General features: G+C 50.8%; 7 protein-coding genes across 7 annotated transcripts; 4 read left to right on the top strand and 3 right to left on the bottom strand.

The window, feature by feature from the left end:
- Positions 1 to 52: 52 nt before the first annotated feature.
- TrAFT101_009762 (uncharacterized protein) lies at positions 53 to 1,488 on the top strand. The gene has a single exon (XM_024908073.2). It carries the CDS (start codon positions 237 to 239, stop codon positions 1,437 to 1,439), a length of 1,203 nt encoding a protein of 400 aa, XP_024761307.2. The 5' UTR covers positions 53 to 236; the 3' UTR covers positions 1,440 to 1,488.
- Positions 1,489 to 1,510: 22 nt separating this feature from the next.
- TrAFT101_009761 (uncharacterized protein) lies at positions 1,511 to 6,216 on the bottom strand. The gene has a single exon (XM_024908074.2). It carries the CDS (start codon positions 6,066 to 6,068, stop codon positions 1,896 to 1,898), a length of 4,173 nt encoding a protein of 1,390 aa, XP_024761308.2. The 5' UTR covers positions 6,069 to 6,216; the 3' UTR covers positions 1,511 to 1,895.
- A 220-nt stretch (positions 6,217 to 6,436) lies between these two features.
- TrAFT101_009760 (uncharacterized protein) lies at positions 6,437 to 8,669 on the top strand. Its single transcript, XM_024908075.2, has one exon. It carries the CDS (start codon positions 6,475 to 6,477, stop codon positions 8,416 to 8,418), a length of 1,944 nt encoding a protein of 647 aa, XP_024761309.2. The 5' UTR covers positions 6,437 to 6,474; the 3' UTR covers positions 8,419 to 8,669.
- Positions 8,560 to 10,013, bottom strand: TrAFT101_009759 (uncharacterized protein). Its single transcript, XM_024909772.2, has 2 exons — positions 9,820 to 10,013; positions 8,560 to 9,761 (listed from the first exon to the last, which is right to left on the bottom strand). Exons 1-2 carry the CDS (start codon positions 9,932 to 9,934, stop codon positions 8,689 to 8,691), a joined length of 1,188 nt encoding a protein of 395 aa, XP_024761310.2. The 5' UTR covers positions 9,935 to 10,013; the 3' UTR covers positions 8,560 to 8,688.
- A 905-nt stretch (positions 10,014 to 10,918) lies between these two features.
- Positions 10,919 to 12,393, top strand: TrAFT101_009758 (uncharacterized protein). The gene is made up of 2 exons (XM_024908076.2): positions 10,919 to 11,973; positions 12,074 to 12,393. Exons 1-2 carry the CDS (start codon positions 10,996 to 10,998, stop codon positions 12,326 to 12,328), a joined length of 1,233 nt encoding a protein of 410 aa, XP_024761311.2. The 5' UTR covers positions 10,919 to 10,995; the 3' UTR covers positions 12,329 to 12,393.
- TrAFT101_009757 (uncharacterized protein) lies at positions 12,386 to 14,794 on the bottom strand. Its single transcript, XM_066128751.1, has 4 exons — positions 14,135 to 14,794; positions 13,686 to 13,920; positions 13,113 to 13,563; positions 12,386 to 13,033 (listed from the first exon to the last, which is right to left on the bottom strand). Exons 1-4 carry the CDS (start codon positions 14,701 to 14,703, stop codon positions 12,636 to 12,638), a joined length of 1,653 nt encoding a protein of 550 aa, XP_065984872.1. The 5' UTR covers positions 14,704 to 14,794; the 3' UTR covers positions 12,386 to 12,635.
- Positions 14,795 to 15,890: 1,096 nt separating this feature from the next.
- On the top strand, positions 15,891 to 20,076 carry TrAFT101_009756 (uncharacterized protein). Its single transcript, XM_024905204.2, has 2 exons — positions 15,891 to 16,829; positions 16,893 to 20,076. The coding sequence occupies exons 1-2, from the start codon at positions 16,376 to 16,378 to the stop codon at positions 19,586 to 19,588; spliced, it is 3,150 nt and encodes a 1,049-aa protein (XP_024761313.2). The 5' UTR covers positions 15,891 to 16,375; the 3' UTR covers positions 19,589 to 20,076.
- The last annotated feature ends 1 nt before the right edge of the window (position 20,077 follows it).

Below are 20,077 nucleotides of genomic sequence, written 5' to 3'. Positions count from 1 at the left end.
TTCCCACACCGCAGATAGTGACTCAAAATTGTTCGACAGACCTCAACTCAACTCAACTCCACTCATATTACACAGCCCATATAAATCGAGACAGAGAAGCCCGCACAACCGCAAGGCTTCGTCCACCCAGAATAGCAAAGCTGTTTCTGCGTCGAGCCCTCCGCTCATTCCAGAGCATCCCATTCCAGAGCATCACAGCGCCTCGCTTCAGCTCCCGCCTCTCCATCGCCGCAACCATGTCCGCCCTCAGCTCCCAGCAGTACACTCCCACCGAGGAGGCCGAGATCCAGCAGTGGCTCACCACCTCCGAGCGCCTCAAGTCCGCCGACAACAAGTCCGAGATCCTCGAGACCCTCAATGGCCACCTGTCCAGCCGCACGACGCTCCTCGGCAGCAAGCCCAGCAAGGCTGATGTCGCCATCTACGAGACCCTCGCTCCCCTCGTTGCCAAGTGGACTCCCGAGGAGCGTACCGGCGAGAAGGGCTTCCCTAACATTGTCCGCCACGTTGATTTCGTCCAGAACGCCGCCGTCTTCGGCCTGGAGCTGAAGGACGAGCAAAAGGTCACGGTTAACCAGGATGAGGTCTTGTATGTCAAGCCTCCCGTTGACGCAAAGGCCGAAAAGGAGCGCCTCAAGAAGGAGAAGGCTGCTGCTGCCGCCGCTGCCGGAGGCGAGGCTACTCTTGCCGACCGCACCAAGGAAAAGGCCAAGGAGGTCAAGGAGAAGGCCAAGGAGGTCGTTGGCGACGCCAAGGCCGCTGTGGCCGGTGCTGCTGGCGGCGACAAGCCCAAGAAGGAGAAGAAGGAGAAGGCCGCCAAGCCCCAGAAGGCCCCCGCTGCCGCTGCTCCTCTGTCCCCCAGCCTGATCGACCTTCGTGTTGGTCACATCCTCAAGGCCATCAACCATCCCGATGCCGACTCCCTCTTCGTTTCCACCATTGCCATGGGTGACCCCGCTGGCGAAGACACCTCCGAGTACGAGGGCCAGATCTGCCGAACCGTCTGCTCCGGCCTCAACGGCCTTATTCCCCTCGAGGAGATGCAGGGCCGCAAGGTCGTCGTTGTGGCCAACCTTAAGCCCGTCAAGATGCGAGGCATCAAGTCGTGCGCCATGGTCCTCGCCGCCTCGCCCAAACTCAAGGAGGGCGAGGTTGACGACCACAAGGGCCCCGTTGAGCTGGTCACTCCTCCCGAAGGCTCCAAGGCCGGTGAGCGAGTCTACTTTGAGGGATGGAAGGGCGAGCCCGAGGGTGTTCTCAACCCCAAGAAGAAGATTTGGGAGATGTTCCAGCCTGGATTCACCACCACCGACGGCCTTGAGGTTGCTTTCGACGCCAGTGTCGTTGAGCAGCTGGGCAAGACTGAGGTTGGCAAGCTGGTCACTGAGAGCGGTGGTGTCTGCACAGTCAAGACTTTGAAGGGTGCTGTTGTTCGATAAATAGATCCAAGTAGACCAAGTTAAACACGATGAACAATACATGAATTACTGTACATGATTCGAATCCATTGCAGGGAGTAGTAGTAATTTGTTAATTTGTTTGTTTCGTTTTGTATTCTGTTTCTATCCATTCGTTCATGGCCTGGCCATGACGATGAGTTGTTTTATGTAGATTACATCCACGCAGCCACTCTCGTGATGCATTCACCCATCATGAATCCTATCATACATATCTTGTATACAATATCGCTTAGAAATGCCCGCCCTTTTTTCTTCAAAACAAATTCCAGTGCTCAAGCACATAAATGAACTCCATGTAGATGCACAAAATGCCAACGCCACCCCCACCTTGCCCTTTTCTCTTGCTTTTCACCCTTTTTATTTCCAAACACCATACGTCATTATACATTGTCGCAAAACAAAAATAGTAGAGATGCCCAATAAGACATGCGGCTTTCATGAGAAGAAATATTTGCTTTCTCTCAAACGCTTCACATCAAAGTCACCCTTCTCGGGAACCTTTGGGATAGTCAGCGGCAGCCAAACGGGAAGAGGCATCTTCTTCTGCTTGCGAGCAGGAGCCTTTGGTTTCGCTACTTGAGCCTCAAAAAACGATGTTTTCATGTCATCCATGAGTCGCTTGGTAAGCTCCATGACTTCAGAGGAGGCTTCGGACTGGGCCTCCATGTCCTCATCAGCAACGCTGTTAGCCTCATCTTCCGAAATGGCGCCCAAGCCAATGTCTTTAGCGTCCTCTTGGATATCCATGTCAACCTCAGCGGCCATCATATCTTCATATATCGAAGCAGGGGTAACAATCTGCTGAGCAGCCTCAAGGTCCCAGGGATTCCCAGAAAGTTTCAGCTGGTTACGCTTGTGTTCGAGAAGAAGCTCTTCCTTGGGAGAAAGATTGCTCTTCTTGCGCAGCTCTTTGATCTTCTTAGCAACCGGGGTATCAGGGTCAATCTTTGCTAGGTAAATTGATCCTTGATGACGAGCTTCAAACTCAGCACCCAAGCGGCCTACTACATCCTCTTCGTGGATTCGGATAAAAGCCTCGCGCAAGACCTCGTTCATAACGTCGAGATCTCCAGCATGTGTCCAGAATGAATCGTGCACAGCAGCAAAATCAAGTCCACGAGCATCACATTCTAGTGCCGATAGCAACATGTGACTAGCATCCAACGAGTGGATGAAGTTAGGGGGGAAACCCTGAAGCTGCTTCCGCCTGTTGACGGGATCCGTCTGGTCGCTCAGAGGGTATATGACAGCCTGAAGACATGTCTTGATTTCCCGTGCGGTAGTCTTTCGGTAAGGTTGAACAACAGGCATTTTGAGAGGCGTTGTCCAAACGACTGAGGACCGGAACTGCTGAACGAGGTCATCGAACTCGACTTTTTTGCCGGAAGATGACTTTGCCTTGGATTTGCTGGAACGAGAGATGCTTCCCTCTCCCTCTCCGTACGAATCCACGATTTGCTGTAGTTGGGCTGGAGTCAAAGCGCGGCACACACGTCCGCCAATCTCTCCGAGCCAGTATTGAATATCGTGAGCTCCTCGGAACATGGTCGCAAGAGCTTGAAAGACCTGTTTGGCAATATAGGTCGACAACAGCAAATTAGGAATACCGCACTCTTTTCCTAAGTTAGGATACAAAGCGTCAATTTGCTTGCAGATTTGCTTCTTTGCTCCTGAAAATGTAACGCCGTATACGTTTGTCATCACAGTCTGCTTAACAACCTTGCGAGTGATCTTTCCGTCTAGCGCTTGGGCGAATGGGTTCTTCGCCTCCAAATCTCTGGCGATCGCTTCCTTGACTAGATTGGCCACGGCTGAATAGACATCGGCAGGCCGCTCTCCAGGCTCCAGGTTAACTTGCTTCGCTCCCCATGTGTCACCACCGAGAGCTGCATAGTGCTGAAGCCCGTTGCATGTACCGTCTTGGTGAACCGGAAGATTTGAGATAAACTTTGTTGGGTCGGGGAGTTCGAGCGCAGCTTTTAGTTCGAAGCACGCAGAAAGACACTGCCACGGGTCTTCTCCCTTGAGCCACCATCGGCTGCCTTTCAGAGGATTGGTCGCCGAGTCGACGATATTAGCTATGTTATCGTTTGCAAAGGCCTCGCGCTCGTCGAAGCTAGCCTTATCCAGGCCATAAACGTTAGCGAGATGAATCTTCAGCCACCGAAGGCCTCTTGCGCCCAGTTCTTTGCCCTTGGCGAATTTGAGAATGGCTCGCGCATGGTCGGCGCCCATGTGATTAAGATACGTCGGCATTGGATACGCTCGTCCTCGGTAGTCGACATTGTGTGGAAAGTATATCGTCTGGTTGCGGAATGCTCGTGCAATTTCCAACTGCAAATTCATAAAACAGCGCTGAGAATGTAAACCAGACCGCTCGTTTTCAATCGCTTTAACGGCTCTAATCCAGGTCTTTCGTACCAGAGGATCTGCTGAAGAATCCGGTTCTGGGGGAACGTCGAAGTGCGGATGGAGAGGCGGTATGTTGGCAATTTCCTCGCCACTGTTCCAAGCCTCCATCATGACATTTAGAGTATCCTTATTAATGACCCATGCTGTTTTACCCAACACGTCTAGGCCCTTGAATACCTGCTCCATATCTCCGCGTTTGATCGCTGCGGTGCTGTACAATTTTTGCTCGACATCGCCTGGTTTAACTCGAACAAAACTAGTCTTGGAATCCAAAAATCCGCCTTCAGTGAAGGAAGACCAAGGTTTTGGCTCTACAACCATAGGTAGGTGTTTGGCAATGAAATCGCCCACTGGTTCCCGCTTTAGCTGTTCGATCAAGTGGTTGTTGAAAAATAAAGCTCCAACTTTTTTGCCTTTTCGAAGCAGCGTTTGATGGCTAAAAGCAGGCTGGTATTGGCTAATCAGCTCTTTGGATGTCGAGCCCTCTGCCACAACATTGATCTTGGCTGACTCTATCAGCATTTGCAGCAAAATCGAGCCGACTTGGGCCTTGATCTGCAGAGACCAAGGGTTCTTGCTATTCTCTTCGAGGGTACGTTCGTGTTCCGCAGCATCAAGTAAAGGCGTCTTGACCTCTTCGCTGGCTTCCGCCTTTTCTTTAGATTTCTCTCCAACAAATCGAAGTTTACGCTGTCGTCGAGCTTTTCTTTCGGCCAATTCTTTCTGATACATCTCGGTATCTTCCTGCACAGCTTTCGCAATGTGAGTAATTAACCGACTGATGGGAATACCCTTTTCAACACCTAGAACAGTCCCAATATTGATAACGGAGAGGATGGTCACGGCTGCCAGACGCGCTGGGTCGCCCTGCTGAATGAAAGGGCCGTAAATGCATCTTGTTAGATCCCAATCTGACTTCGACTTCTTTGCCTCGGATTGTTCAATCAACCTCAATTCTTGGTGGATGCGGGTTTCCATGACGCTCATCCACGATGCCATGTTCTGTGACATGGAGCCTTCTTTTGTAGATGGTGCCAAGACTGTGCTGACGCCCCGCTTCTGCAGAGTCTTATTATCAAGTCGCCATTTCTCAATAGCTGAGCTAATTGAATCTCTTTCCAGCTGAAGTTGGATATCCATTCGGTCAGAATGAGGAAGTTTCGAAATATCAATGTCTTGCAGTCCTAGTAAGAGTCCCAGGCCTTTCTTTAAAGTATTGAGTCCCTCGCCTCGTTGTGGTGTTGGAATTAGCTCCGGGACTGCTGCTGATCCTGTTGATTGGCTTAATTCGGCAGCAAGAGCGGGCGAGGCTTCGGCCTCTGGAGAGTTCTCTGGCATAATAGCCATGTCTTCTAAGTCTCCCTCATCCGCAGCAAAGTTGTAAGTCGGGCAGATTTCAGTGATAACTGCAAGATCCTGATCGCTTAAAATTTCGTCCATGCTAAGGACTCGCAGTCCCGCTTCGTCTGGGGCCATTCCCATATATCTTTTCACCAGGCGATCCAATCTGGCGCCTCTTTCGGAGAGTAGGGATGCCTTTAGCATACAGGCAATCGTTTCGGCCGTGTGTGGCAAGTTTTTGCTTCTTATCTGAAGCTCGTACCATTTGTGGAGCTGCTCAGCTTGGCTTCGGTCGGGATTCGTGCGCATCTGGCTGAGGGATGCTCTCAGATATTTGTTGTTAAGGATGATTCGCTCTTCGTCTGATATCGTTCCTAGGGCGCTGAGACGCTTCAATACTAGAGCAGCCCTTTCTAGTTTCCCTACTTTGATGCACGCGTCAAACACCATGAACATGTCTTCTGGCTCTCCCGGGATGCCGTATGTGTTCATCTTGGACGCGGGCTTTGGAGGGCCAGGCTCAGGAATTGTCAGAGGAGAGGATGGATTGAAAGGGCGAAGCTCGAATGGAGAGGGTGGCGCCTGGAATGGTGGTATTGATGGGCTGGGGAGGTGATTATATGGCATTCCCTCCAGCTTGAAGTCATCAACAGCGGTGGCAAGGGTTCGTTCATGAGCGCCGAAGCCAAGATCGAGCCCTCGACGCCATGGTCGCAGGTGCTTTGCTACACCTTCCCGTGGGCTGAGAGTTGATATGCAGGCTTGAAGAGATGGGAGCCTTGAGGACGTTCGAACAGATCTCAAAGCAGTGGCATGATGTATCGAGGCACTGCGGCCCGCGTGCCTCGGCAGCATCTTGAAATGCAGGGATATCAATCGCACCGCCAATGAAGACGGTCGAGATATACACAAGCAAAGGCACAATTGGAGCAGACAGAAGCAGCCCCCAACGCAAAAAGAAAACAGAGAGAAATTGGGCTGGCTAGGAACAAAATGTTCCTCCAGTATCGAGTTTGCACGATAAGAAGTTTCATAGTGCGGGACCCCACCGGAAGCTGGCCAGAAAGATTTTCTCACTGAACCTTGTCCGCCGCACATGATTGGCTCAATCGGCAGATTCGTCACGTGGAGATGGCGCTTTTGGGTGGCAGCCCCACCAACGCCACCACGGGAGCTTTTCTGTAGAGCCAAGCGCTGCCGTATCCGGAAATTTCACTTGTGCAGCATCATCCTCGTCTTCAGCGGGCTCAAGGGAGCAGAGATGATTACTCGCCCGGTGACTGCGGCGCTGGGGTGCTGCGGGTGTCGAAATGCCATCCTGAGGGCTGTTTCGTCCAGGCCGTTGCCGGCCATTGGGCAATCAGCATCGCGGGGGATGAGACCAGTGCCCGGCGCAATACTACGAACTTTTCCGCAAAGTCAGCAATTCGGCACCGCTGCGCAAAAGGAAAAAGACGCACAGGCAAAGCCAGATATTGAGCAACGGATAATCGAGGAGGAAATCGAAGATGACGCTTTCGATGACGACGACACTGAAAATCCGTGGTTTCTTGATGTTGAACCGCCCAAACATGCTCCGCTCCAGCATATCGCATCGCTTCCAAAAGTGCCCGAAGGGGCTCCTAATCTCCTCGAGCCGATGATTAAATACATACACGAAGATATGGGACTGGATGATTTGTCAATGCTGGATCTCCGCGATCTTGACCCCCCCGCCGCGCTTGGCCCCAACCTCATCATGATTTTTGGGACAGCGCGAAGTGAAAGACACTTGCACATTTCTGCCGGCCGCTTTGTGCGATGGCTTCGACGACATCACCAAGTGGGCGCTCGAGCAGACGGCTTGATTGGGCCAGGAGAACTCAAGACCAAGCTCCGCCGACTTGGAAAGAAGGCAAAGATGCTTGGCACCAACACTACAATCTTGCCGGGTGCTGATAATGGAATCTCAACGGGATGGGTCTGTGTCAATTTCGCGGCGCATGACCACGGAGTACAAGAGTCTTCTAATTTTGACGAAAGTGGGCGGTTTTCAGGATTTGGCGCACCGTTAACGGGAACAACTGTCGTCGTCCAGTGTATGACGGAGTCGAGGCGGAACGAACTTGACTTGGAAACGCTTTGGAGGGGCATATTGAAGCGGAACCTCGAAGAGATGCAGAAAGTGAAAGGAAAGACATCATCGGACCCCTCAGAAATTGAGTCCTTGGTCTCGTCAAGAATTCAATTGCCCGACAACCCTTCTGCCCACCAGTGGCAGAAACTGAAACTAGCTTCTCAACAGCAACGCCAGTTTTCAACCATGGCGCGACGCCTTCAAGCTCGTACTCAGCGTAGTGAGTCTCAGGCGACTGTAGTTGATTCTGAAACTCTAGTAACAGAAGATCAGCTGGATACCCCTTCCTTTGATCTGAATGCGCTGCGACGGCACATACACGATTTCCAGGTGATTGGAACTCCTGTAAGCCACGAAACTATTCAGAGTCTCATCTCCGCGGTATTCCAAGCCCCGGTGTCTGAGGGAGACACAGCCTCCGAGCGGCTAGCCCTGGTAGATCAGCTCAGTCTCGTAGCCGAAGAACGTGGGATTTCTGTCATCTCTCAAGAGTGGTTAATTACGCTCATTGAGAACATCGTCACTTCCCCGGCATATGGCGAAGAGTTGCAACGCGCGCAAACAAATATTGAATATCTCCTATCTAACAGAAGAGGCCATATCTTGAGCAATGAGCAAGTTTTACGGCTCATGACAGCGTACGCGCGTCAACTCGACTGGGACCGATTTTGGAACGCTTTCCGCATACCATCTCGGTTTCAAACGCCTCGGTCACCCGAATTGTATGAACTTGCCTATCGCGTCTTGGCATCCACTGGTGATAGGAAACTGTGCACTGATGCTCTGCGCTGGGTGTATCCCGAGATGCTCAAAGAAGAGCCGAAGATATGGCCAGTTGGATCACTTTACATGTCTTTGAAAGCATGCATACTAGTCGCAGACCCTGGTGCCGAGAGTCTGCTGCATCACCCTCCCCCGCAAGATTCATTGGATGTATTTGGCCAACGGCAGTTGATGCATCGAGAATTTCTACGTGTCCTGAGAGAAGTTGAAAATCTGCGGCACCACCACGCTGGAGAGCAGGCCAGAGCACATAGAGCAGAGGCACTACGCAAAATTTCTGGAGGAATGCCGCATAACGACCACTAGAATGACTGACGCATGTTTAAAGGGAGGAAATATATCTTTTTACGAACATTGCAATGTAAGACTGGGACTATAAAAGGGAATAAGACTATGTAACAATAAATATGGCTCTGAAGGGATTCACAGCTGTGCGATTATTTAGCGCTCCCAATCAGTTCTCACGTTTTATATGTGTACTATAGAATTACTCGTATATAGTAAAACTTGACAAGATGTATATATGTATGCATACCTAGATACGGAACAGATAGAAGACTTTTTACTCTACGAGCTCTATAGCTGTGACTGAGACGATTGGTCAACGCTCTTCAATGCATCACGAAGCAATGGTGCAACCTGCTTCCTGCTTGCCGACAAGTCTCGCTGTCTCCACGCCTTTCTCTTGCCATCATCACTATCTAGCAGTCCGTCTTTCCACTGCTCTAGCTGTAATCCCTCGGCAATGCCTGGAAAGTTATTCGCGGCCGCCACTCCTCTGTCCGTCATTCCCCAGACTAGAAGATGACGTTGGAATTCCCCGCCTGGATTCGCCGTGGTCATGACGCTTGCCACGTCGAGCTTCCTTTCCTTGGCCCACGCAGCAAGCTCGTCGACGAAGACGCTGGGATTCTCAGCTTTTTCGAGCAAGTAGTCGAAATCTTGGACGACGCAGCTAATGCCTAGCTTGAGGCCTGATTCTTCCCACTCTTTGTAATCTTTACGGAAAATGTCGTAGAAGCTGAGCAGTGAGATATCCTCCTTTACCGCAGTGATTTCCTCAAATAACTGGGTTTGGATAAATTGATTAGACCGGATTTTCGTATGAAGGTACTGTACAGCGCTGACGTCCTTTGGCTTTACTTTGTGCTCCTCCTTCAGATCGAGGGTGTCGATGAGAATAGGCGCAAGTGCGAGCTTTGCGAGGTTGTCGTCCTCAGCGACGGTGGCGTCTTCCGTTTCTAAAGAGGGGAATGCATCCCACGCCGCGCGGGACTCGTCAATGATGAGGCTCATGCAGCTCCCGCAAGGCTCGATGAGGCGTGGCTTGACATCGGGGCTGGTCACATTTTCATCGACGTGGTGGTCGATGCAACCTATGACCTGAGGCTGAAATTTCTGCAGCTTACCCGTCAAGGCGTTATGATCCACGAGAAACCACCGCGTGTCTTCGGATTTGAGATCGGGTAGCTCAGACAGCGTAAGTATGTCGGCGGGAGATAGTCCTGAGCGCTCTAAGACGGCCGTCATCTCTGTTCGCAGGATGAGGTCAGACCTGGGGATGTTTGAGAGAGGGATGTGTAGGGCATGAGGCGGTGAGTTGGAGCGAAGATATGCCAGCACTACGGCTGAGCAGAGCGAATCGAGATCTTTTCGAATGTTAGCCGGCGGTTCATCTGAAGCGAAGTGAGGATATGCTTTTGGTACCTGCGGATTCATTCCCAATGACGAAGGTGAGAGGCCCTGACCTCTGAGCTGGGGGGGCTGTCAAGGCTGATCGGGCGGCAGCTAGAAAGCTTTTGAGGGGTTGCCTATAAGACATCTTGAGGAGATGCAATTATGATTTTATAGAGACTGCCAGTGGTTATGCAGAGAGAAATGTCATATATACATGTACTATTGCTCGAGGTTTGATGGGTCTAGCCTTGCTGCAATTGGGCTTGTACCTAGGCCCAAGTACATGCGCTCTCTATTTGCCCCACCAAGGTAATCTGTGGTGGCACATTACACTTGTGCAAAAAGCCGATGCAGGTGCAGAGCAAGAAATGTGGAAGACAGAAAATAGTTGATATATGTTTAACTATATAGTCTTGGCCTATTTATTTCGAAGAGTGTGTTATGGTACGGTGGCTGGCCCTTATCGCTATGTTAGAACCTTCAGTATGTTTCTTACCAGTCAAAACTTACAAGACCCGTGGACGTTTATAACTTTATAACCAAGCGTCAATATTATCAACCCAAAGGCGGCTGAGTCTATTCAAAGAGGAAAAAAAAACACTTCAAAAAGAAAATTAAAGTTTTAAGCTCTCAATAATTTACAACTGCAGATCTAACAGCATGCAAGATTATACCAGATAGCGGTACCTTGTCACACGGGATTAAGGTTGTCAAACGCCCTCTACAAACTCTTGTGGATCTATAGCTTCGACGCGTATCTTGTGTAGCTATCGTAACGGGTGATGTTCTTGCCCCTTTGATTGTGATAATAGACTATCAAAATAGTTACCAGGAACAAAAAAGAAGTTGCAAAGCTTGAGACCAAGGCTGTTGAGACAGATGAATCGTCATGATACACCACGTGCTTAGACAATTATTCTATAGCATGCATGCTAGCAAGAAGGCATAATAATACATCCCAATTGTGTGTGTGCTTTTATGTTCGCTTTGCAATCTTTGGTATGATATAGCCAATTTGCCCGTCAGCGACTTGTAAAGGCGCTTTGCAGCACCATGTAATTTCACTAATACTGTGGGCTCCTGCGCCCTATATGTCATTGAACTTATAAGCCTTGCAATCAACAGGTGCACTTTCGCATTACTAATAATACGTGGGGATTCCCGCCGCAGCTCTAAACCAACGCGATATCTATGGTAATAACGTGAATGTTGACAAGAAACATCAGCATTCAAATGTCGAGATCAATTGCCATTGCGTCTCGTCCGCTCCAGAGACTCGTTGCAAGGCCAACCGCGAGACAAGCAAGCTCTCGCCACCGCATCATCGGCGCTGCCCCTCACCATCGACTTTATCTGCCCCTCCGCCCCTCCCCCTCATTGTCTCAATCGCTGTCTCACTCAACTCCAACATCGCCGTCAACAAGAGCCTTTTCCACCACCAAAATGGCTCCAATCCCAGCAACCATGAAGGCCGTCCAGATCTCCAAGCTTGGCGGCCCAGAGGTCCTCGAGTACGCGGACATCCCCGTGCCGGCTCTCGGCGAGGGCCAGGTTCTCGTCCGGAACCGCTTCGCCGGCGTCAACTACATCGACACATACTTCCGCTCAGGCCTGTACCCCGCGCCCACGATGCCTCTAGTCATGGGTCGTGAGGCTTCAGGCGAGGTCGTCGCCGCACACGCCTCCGTCTCGGGCCTCGCTCCCGGCACGCGCGTGGCGTACATGGCCGGCGCTCCATCGGCCACTTACGCCGAGTATACCGCCGTGGACGCCGCCAAGGTGGTCGCCATCCCCGAGCAATTGTCCAGCGAGGAGGCCGCGGCGATTTTCCTGCAGGGCCTGACGGCGTGGACCTTCATCCGCGAGGCGGGCGAGGTCAAGGCCGGCCAGTGGACGCTGGTGCATGCTGCGGCGGGCGGCGTGGGCACGCTGCTGGTGCAGATGCTGAAGAGCGTCGGGGCCAAAATCATTGCCACGGCCAGCACGGACGAGAAGCTGGCGCTGGCGAAGAATCACGGCGCGGACTACCTGGTGAACTCCAATGACGACATTGTGAGCAAGGTCAAGGAGATTACGGGTGGGCATGGCGTTGATGCCATCTTTGATGGTGTTGGCAAGGCGACGTTTGATGCCGATTTGCAGATGATTGCCCTCAAGGGCCATCTCATCTCATTCGGCAACGCGGTAAGTTGTGACCCCCGATAATGGAAAAACAAAGAATTATAAAACACGTACAGAGAAGGTGAGAGAGGCAACCAATGCTAATGAATATACCCTTCTTCAGTCTGGAGCCGTGCCCCCCGTCAACATCCTGCAGCTGGGCCCCAAAAACGTCAAGCTGATGAGACCCATTGTCAATGGCTACGTCTCTGAGAGAGCCGACCTGGAAAAGTATACGGCCGAGCTCTTTGACCTTGTCATCTCCAAGAAGGTTGAGGTCAAGATCCACAACATTTACCCGCTCAAAGACGCCGCCCAAGCCCACATTGACCTCGAGAGCAGAAAGACAACCGGCAAGCTGCTGCTTAAGATTGACTAGGTTGTTAAAAAATTACCATTAATATTTAAAATGAATAAAAAACTATGAATAAATCATTCTCTGTTTATTAACTGAATATATTTTTGTGATTATTATTTTTTCTCTCTCTCTTCTTTTATTCTATCGTAAAAAAGGGGGAATTCTTTGTTCAAATCCAATTTTGTAAATAGCGCTCATCTTGGCGACATTCCCAATCGATTACTCATGTCTATTTTAAGCTTTTCATCCAACTCTTCTTTTGCGTTTCTTTGTTTCGCTATAAGATTTCTTTCATTTTATTTTTATTTTTATTTTTTTTTTTTTGTCTTTACGCCTTCTTGACGGCAGCCAACAACTCCGCTGGTGGCTCCTGTCGGTATCCCTGGGGGTTGTTGCTGACCCACCGCCAGAGGTCTTCGCAGGCCTTCTCCATGGTGAGCTCAGTCTTCCAGTTCAGTTCGGTGTTGGCCAGAGTAGGGTTGGCAGTCAGGTCCAAGACATCGCCAGCTCTCCGGGCAACGACCTCGTACTTCAAATCGCGACCGACGACGGTGCTGAATGCCTTGACGATCTCGAAGACAGTGCTGCCACGGCCGGAACCCAGGTTCCAGGCCTTGACACCGGGCTGGTTAGCGCGGAGGTAGTTGAGGGCGACCAAGTGGCCTCGAGCAAGGTCGACAACGTGAATGTAGTCTCGGATGGCGGTTCCGTCACGAGAGGGGTAGTCTATGGAACAAAAGGGGTTAGAATCGATAACAAAAAGAATACGCCTTTGGTCAGTTAAAGAGAAAATGCAATTACTCACCATCTCCATAGACCAGGAGCTTCTCGCGCTGGCCTGTAGCAACCTGTCCCAGTAGAGGGAGCAGGTTGAAAGGAATGCCCTGAGGGTCCTCGCCCATGATGCCACTGGGGTGCGCACCGCAGGGGTTGAAGTAGCGCAGCAGAGCGCCGTTCCACTGCTGGAAAGGCTTGCCCTCCTTCTCCAGGTTGTTGCGCTGAGCGTTGATGTAGTCGGTGATGACGTCCTCAATCATGGACTTGGTGCGGCCGTAGGTGTTGGTCGGGCCAATGGGGCAGTGCTCGGGGATGGGGATCATGTTGGGGAATCGGGTCGCATCGCCGTAGACGGTGGCGGAGGAGGAGAAGACGATGTTGGTGACATTGTTGCGGGTCATGGACTGGAGGAGGGCGATGCTGCCGCCGACGTTGACGCGGTAGTACTCGAGAGGGATCACAGAGGACTCTCCGACGGCCTAGAATGCGGTTGAACAGATATTAGTTTCCCCTCTTTCGCTGTCTTTTCATTTTCAAGTCCATCTCCTTTCGCTTGCTATGTCGCAACGCAAGCTGAAAAAGAGTGCGGGGTGAGACTCGCCTTCAATGCGGCAAAGTGGATGACGCTGTCAATGGCGGGGTGCTTGGCAAACACCTCGTCCAGGGCCTTCTCGTCGGTGATGTCGATCTGGTAGAAGTCGGGACGGCGGCCAGCCAGCAGCTCGATGCGGTCGAGAGCGACCTTGGAGGAGTTGTAGAGGCTGTCGACAATGACGACATCGTAGCCGGCATCCAGCAGGGCCAGAGTCGTGAAGGAGCCGATGTAGCCCGTTCCACTGCGAAATATTGGTTAGTCAACAAGTCCATATGGTGATGATCGCATCGCATCGCATTGCTTCGCATTGTAAGGCGTCGCGTCGCAAATATTACGCCGACGCAGCGCGCACAGCAGCGCACAGCAGCGCAACAAATTTGGAAATAAGCGCCCAACAAATGAAGAAGCGGGATGGAGGGGAAGTCGCGAGATGAGAACAGAGAGAGGGGTCGTACCCGGTGACGAGGACAGTTCCGACAGGCATTGTTGTTGTGATTGAAGAGCTAGAGAAGTGACGTCTAGAGAGTCTAAGGTGAGGAGGAGTCGCGGTATTGGAGAACACAAAACAAGCTCGAGGTGAGAGGGGGAAGCGCAATTTATTGCTGCGACACGACGATGGAGTTGCAGCTTGTGATTGCGCTTGTGCTATGCGGATGGGGTTGGATGCGGATACGGCTGATATTAGCGGCTTTGATAGGCGCGGATCGACAAGACGCTGGCGCTGGTAACGGCGCTGGTGGCGGTGCTGGTAGTGGCCGTAGCAGTTGTCGTAGCGGTCGCAGTAGGGGTGCGGCCGCTGGGGCTCTGGCTGGGACCGGTGACGATCTTGAGCTCCGACCGCCGCAAATCTCAAACGTGGCGGCGGCGACAACGGCAGAGACAGGGATGTGGATGGACGTGGAAATGAAGGAAATGAAGCTGAAGATGGCAACGGCGAGATGCTGCTCACAGGTGAAAGCCTCACTCGGCCGCAGATCCTGCTGAGGCCGCTGTGCTGAGTCTGGATCTGAGCCCGGAACGCCATGTTTCAGAAGGCCCAAGTCATACTCATTGCACAACCAGATGATAGCAGAGCAGGCAATTTTAGTGGACTGGATTGCAGACGCAACGGATGGATGTTACGGAGAGCATGGAGTGCGAGTGGGTAGGTAGATGGATGAGGAGCCCACATTTTGGTTTCATTTTCAATCTGCTCGTGCAGCCACGATTTCTGGTGGGGGTTTCTTATTCGACGACCACGCCAGAAGCAAAAGCCAAATGGGGCATCATTAATTCATTTTCACAGTCTATAACACGTTACAGCCCAGTATCACGAGCTAGTCGTGTGAGCTCAAATTACAATTACGACCACCTCCAGCTATTGAATACTAATACCTACTGATTCCCGGTTCTTATACTGAAATACGACGCTGCCTTGTAAGATTCCTTGCTGCTTCATGAATGTGCCTACCTAGTTCAGCTTGTAAGCACTTTTGACGATACATTTCTCAAGGTGGTATTTTTCAACTTCTTGCCAAAGATAGGCATTGCCCTTGATGCTACTATGCAGTGTTTAGAATAAACACCTCACAAAGATAGGAGATGCGAAGCTTGCGTTGGCTGCAGATCATTTGCGTTGTTGACGCTTGTCTGTAAGATGAGATGCACATCTTCATATCTGACATGCCCCCCGCTCGCCTTGTTTTCTTGATAAGAGTCCGATTCTGGCAGTGCGCAAAGTCGGCAAGATCCGCGCCGGTCGAATCAGCTTATGCTTGTATCATTTACGCTGATATATCGGCTCATCTATGTGAAACTCGCTTTTATAACCTCGTGAATCTCATGTCCTTTTATGGCTGTAAGCCAATGTTCCCTGCTGTGCTTCCTTGCTATCCCGAGTAACAATAAAGCCCACCGCAGCTGCAGGGCAATGCGCGCTGAAGACCGTCGTCGAGACGCCATGCGCTAAATGGTTGGGGACCGTTGGCCAACTGAATTTTCATTTCCATCAATCAATAGAGAAAAACTATCAAGAAAATGCAAGTTCACAGTCCTCAGCAAAAGAAAAAAAATTCCTGCACCAGATTAAAACCGCTGAATACGGGCTGTACTTGACAATGGACCATCTCCTGACGCGCACGTGACCGTGATGAATCGTGCCTGATGTTTCGCCCAAAATGCGCCGCTTAAGCCTCGGCGCGTCACGCTACTTGCGCGCCGCAGTGAAGTTGTCCGCGCAAACTAGGCTCAAAGGCATCTCATAAAAAAAGAAGAGATAAAGCAACTCTGCGTTTTCTGGAAACGACCTTCTCACGCTCTCGCTCCCGATTTATCAAGGCTCTCATTGTTCGGCCCGGATACAAGCCAAACGAGTGTCTTGACGTCTCCTTACCGCCCGCTCAGGTGTCATGCGTCGTGCCCAAACTTAACAAAGATGCTCTTTGTTGGTCGCAGCTCTCGCCCAGTAAGGATTCATCTTGGCAAGGACACAAAGAATCTGGGGCCCAGCCACCAACAAACCCGAACTTTCATCTTGAGACCAAATTAGATCAAGGCCGCCTTTGTTCTGTCCATTTCATTCCGGGCTCGCTGCTATTTGAAGATATTAGGCCTGGGCCTTCTCATCTTCGATACCCACCAAATTTGATATCCTGTTCAACAACGACTGCTCCCTCGTTTCCTGCGCCGCAGCCTAAAAAGCTCTTCACCTTGTTATCATGATGAATGGAGGAGGCCGAGGAGGAAGACTACGGTCGAGGGATCGCGGAGCTGCTGAGAGGGCGCCCACGCGGACGCAGGTCGAAGATTTCAAAAAACCAAATCTTCCTGCTTTGAAAGGTGCGCCCAGCGCAAGGCGTCAGTATGCATATGGGGCTGCAACTGAGCCTTCGGCCCCACGGCGCCTCGGCAATGACGGCATACCACTGAGCCTAGAGGAGGCTATGAACAATGTTCTTCAGAGACAAGAACTTCGGGAGGCCGAAGAGGACAGAGAGCTACAGAGACTTCAGCCAAATCCACAAATGGCTCCTCGATATGATCTCACAAGGGAACCTACCTCGAGCGATCATGAGTCAGAATTGAGCTCGGATGATGAGCCAAATCAACAGTCGCGTAGCCTACACAATAGCAGCCGTGGACAGGTGCCGAATTCAACCTCATCAAAGTTAGGTATGTATTTTTCTTTGAATGGCCTACGTTGGCGGGAAATATGATAGCTAATTAATCTTACAGCAAACACAAGGGCCACTGCAAAAGTGGCCTTCGACATATCATTCCACCAAGAGGAAGATGAAATTGAGAGCGAGGAAGGAGACGACGAGGATGGGGAACTCACTCCCACCGAAAGTGATGACTCTGACTCACGCAGCTTCGACGCTGAAGGCGATTACTTTGGAAATGCCTCATTAAGACTATCCCCATTGCCATCTCTTCAGCAAAAACCAGTCCTTCAACCTATTCCGCTAAACAGGACGACAAATCACCGCCGACCGCCAGTTTCGTCTCTAGGGACAACAAAAGACCAGTATGATCAGACTACTCCAGATCGAGTCAATCCGACTCCAAACAGAGCCTGGAGCGCCGTCAAAAGCCTTCTTAGGGGGAGGATTCTCGGGCCTGTCAGTCCTCCTGAGTCTGACTCTCAATTAAGTCAGACGGCTGGCACGAGCAGACCAGCCGAACAGAATCAAGCTACAGCGAGGACACGCATCCACAAACCACCGGCGACTACAAACACAGTAAATCAACCGCAGGACACGGATCAACGGGCAGTTTTTAGGCGAAGGAATGTCAGCAGCTCTACTCATTTGCCTTCAGCCATCGCTGCAAGGCAACCTCGCCCTCGCTTTACTTCAGATCACAGCGAATTGGATGATGCCGTGCAGAATAATATCCGAGAGGCGGAAAGTTACGCTCTGCAGATGCGTCAAGGAACCTTGCGGCGGATTCTCGCGTCTCTATTCCCCTGGGGCTTTGGGCTGCAGTCTCAACCTAGGGACACGCAATATAGAGACGGAGACAATGATTCTACTACATCTTCCGATCTCGGCTCTGACTTTGATTCAGAACTTGATTCTACAGCCACCGATGAATCCATCAACTGGCAGCAGCTGTTCAATCCACTCACATATTTACAGGCCATCTACTGGTTTTTCAGCACCATGGTAGAAGGCGTCACCAGCTCTTTCTCTGGCTATTTCTCCGGCTTTTTCTCAGAGTCTTTACGGCAGAGGCTCGCGGTTATTGGCGAGGCGCTGCTTTACACTGTCAGTGGCTTTTCGTTCCTTTTACTGGCCGTAGTCCTCTCCAGCATTGCCATCGCCAATTTACCAAGCTTGGATGAGCTACCTGATATATCTGTTCCATCAGTTTCAATACCAACGCCACCCGGCATTGGGGACCTTGCTTCTCGAATCGGAAGCCTCATTCCGTCTATCTCCTGGTCTTCACGAAGCGTGTGGGATGATTTCCCAGGACTAGATGAGCTGCGAGGTGACCAATATGTTGAGTTTGAGGATCTAATCAACCAGATACTACGAGATCTCCGCCTAATGAAAGGTGCTGGGAAGCTTCACGAGTCCTCAATCGAAAAACTAAACACAGTTGTCCCCAAGGTGGTGCACATGACGCTCAAAGACGGAAAGCCAGTTATCTCACAGGAGTTTTGGCATGCCATGCGAGATTTGATTGAGAAAGACGGCAGCTTCCCGATGCTGGATAAGAAGGGCAATAATTATGAGCCATCGACAGAGAAGCAATGGAAGGATATCGCTGCGTGGGTGGCAGGACGTCCTGAAATCTCTTCAAAGATTAATGAAGCAAACGATGCAATTGCCAAAAAACTACCACATATGTGGGAAGCGTGGGCAGGCGACAATCAGCGCCGAGTTGAGCAAACTCTCCGTCCCATCCTTGACAAGATGAAAATCACCGGATCTCTCTCAGATAAGGACCTCGATAAGCGCCTTGATCAGATAATCAAGAAACACGTCGAGAGCAACAAGAGCGATAGTACTGTCGTAACTCGTGAATATTTCTTGCAATACTTGAAGAACGAGTTCGCCGCTCACTGGAGTGAGATGAAGGCCGAAATCAATGAGTTGCAGCCCAGGCTAGAGCAGCTGATACGCGACTCTCTTGAGCTCGCCAAGAAGGATGATTCTTCAAGCCTAACGCGGGCAGAAGTTACCAAACTTGTTGACAGATCAATACGTAAGGCTATTGCTGACCTCAACCTGGAGGCCATGGCCAAGGGCCAGATTCGTGCGCACTGGGATACCGATCTAAAGAACCAAGTCAACTATTTTGGAGTCGGCGCAGGGGCGATTGTGGATCCCAAACACACATCTACGACATTTAAGCCCGATGCGAAATATCTAAATGACAAAGGCCTCAAAGGTGCTCACCCATATGCACCTATAGAGGCTCTCCTCCCTTGGCATGACGATGGCGATTGCTGGTGTGCTGCGCGCGAGGTAAACAAGCGCGGTAACCCGCATGGTGCGAAGCTGAGCGTGATCATGGGCCATTCAATCATCCCTCAGCATATTGTGATTGAACACATCTTGCCTGGCGCGACGACAAACCCTGGTGCTCGACCCCGCCAAATTGAAGTATACATCAAAGTCGAGGACAGAGCTGTGCGCGAGCGCCTTCTGGACTTTGCCGCGGCACGTTATCCAGAAGATCAGTTCGACTGGAACTATACGCCGGCTGACCTGCCTTCGCAGTTTGTCAAGGTTTCTCAGTTCGTTTATGAGGGCGCAGAACTTCATGACGGTGTTCACGTTCACCGTCTAAGCAGCGAACTCGTGGCTCTTAACGCAGAGACAGACCAGGTGATTGTTCGGGCTGTTAGCAACTACGGTGCTCCGAATCACACGTGTTTCTACCGCATTCGCCTCTTTGGGTACAAGGATGATATGTAAAATTGGGGAGATAAGGGAAGAAAAGGGGGAGTACAACAACAAAAGATTATGCATTCGGCGGCGTCATAGGAGCGTTTTATTTATTTTGATCTCTTCTTGAATTTTGTCCTTTTTTTTTTCCTTCTTCTCTCTTATTGATAGTGGGTAAAGCATCTTATTTTTGCTTTTTGTTTTCTGGTAGCCTGGCGCACGCAGAATAGGATCGGAAATTACAGATAGGCAGATGAGAGAGAGAGAGATGAACCAGTAAAGGAAGAATACCCCTCGTAACGAAATGCCTTTTTTTTTTTTCAAGTCTTGTATGAAGTACAGATGAGAATGTGGCGTTTTCGTACGTATTTGAATGAAACAATATAGATTCACCTTTAGGAGCTTTGGGGGCTTTCATTCATCATACTGTTGATATTATGCATGTGCTACTAAGTCAATGTTTTGAATAATACTCTTATCTTTTCTCGGGGAGGAGATTTCGGGAGGGCAACTTTTTCT

The sequence above is a fragment of the Trichoderma asperellum genome, chromosome 6 (assembly GCF_020647865.1).
Source record: "Trichoderma asperellum chromosome 6, complete sequence".
Classification (NCBI taxonomy): domain Eukaryota; kingdom Fungi; phylum Ascomycota; class Sordariomycetes; order Hypocreales; family Hypocreaceae; genus Trichoderma; species Trichoderma asperellum.
This window is presented reverse-complemented; position numbering and strand designations above follow the sequence as displayed.

Excerpts from the sequence above, each read along its gene's own strand:
- TrAFT101_009762 (XM_024908073.2), top strand. The coding sequence starts at position 237 with ATGTCCGCCCTCAGCTCCCAGCAGTACACTCCCACCGAGGAGGCCGAG.
- TrAFT101_009761 (XM_024908074.2), bottom strand. The coding sequence starts at position 6,068 with ATGCTGCCGAGGCACGCGGGCCGCAGTGCCTCGATACATCATGCCACT.
- TrAFT101_009760 (XM_024908075.2), top strand. The coding sequence starts at position 6,475 with ATGATTACTCGCCCGGTGACTGCGGCGCTGGGGTGCTGCGGGTGTCGA.
- TrAFT101_009759 (XM_024909772.2), bottom strand. The coding sequence starts at position 9,934 with ATGTCTTATAGGCAACCCCTCAAAAGCTTTCTAGCTGCCGCCCGATCA. Across the intron at positions 9,762-9,819 it reads CATTGGGAATGAATCCGCAG|ATCTCGATTCGCTCTGCTCA; the intron begins GTACCAAAAGCA and ends ACATTCGAAAAG.
- TrAFT101_009758 (XM_024908076.2), top strand. The coding sequence starts at position 10,996 with ATGTTGACAAGAAACATCAGCATTCAAATGTCGAGATCAATTGCCATT. Across the intron at positions 11,974-12,073 it reads TCATCTCATTCGGCAACGCG|TCTGGAGCCGTGCCCCCCGT; the intron begins GTAAGTTGTGAC and ends ACCCTTCTTCAG.
- TrAFT101_009757 (XM_066128751.1), bottom strand. The coding sequence starts at position 14,703 with ATGGCGTTCCGGGCTCAGATCCAGACTCAGCACAGCGGCCTCAGCAGG. Across the intron at positions 13,921-14,134 it reads GGAACTGTCCTCGTCACCGG|TGGAACGGGCTACATCGGCT; the intron begins GTACGACCCCTC and ends AATATTTCGCAG. Across the intron at positions 13,564-13,685 it reads TCCACTTTGCCGCATTGAAG|GCCGTCGGAGAGTCCTCTGT; the intron begins GCGAGTCTCACC and ends ACCGCATTCTAG.
- TrAFT101_009756 (XM_024905204.2), top strand. The coding sequence starts at position 16,376 with ATGATGAATGGAGGAGGCCGAGGAGGAAGACTACGGTCGAGGGATCGC. Across the intron at positions 16,830-16,892 it reads TTCAACCTCATCAAAGTTAG|CAAACACAAGGGCCACTGCA; the intron begins GTATGTATTTTT and ends TTAATCTTACAG.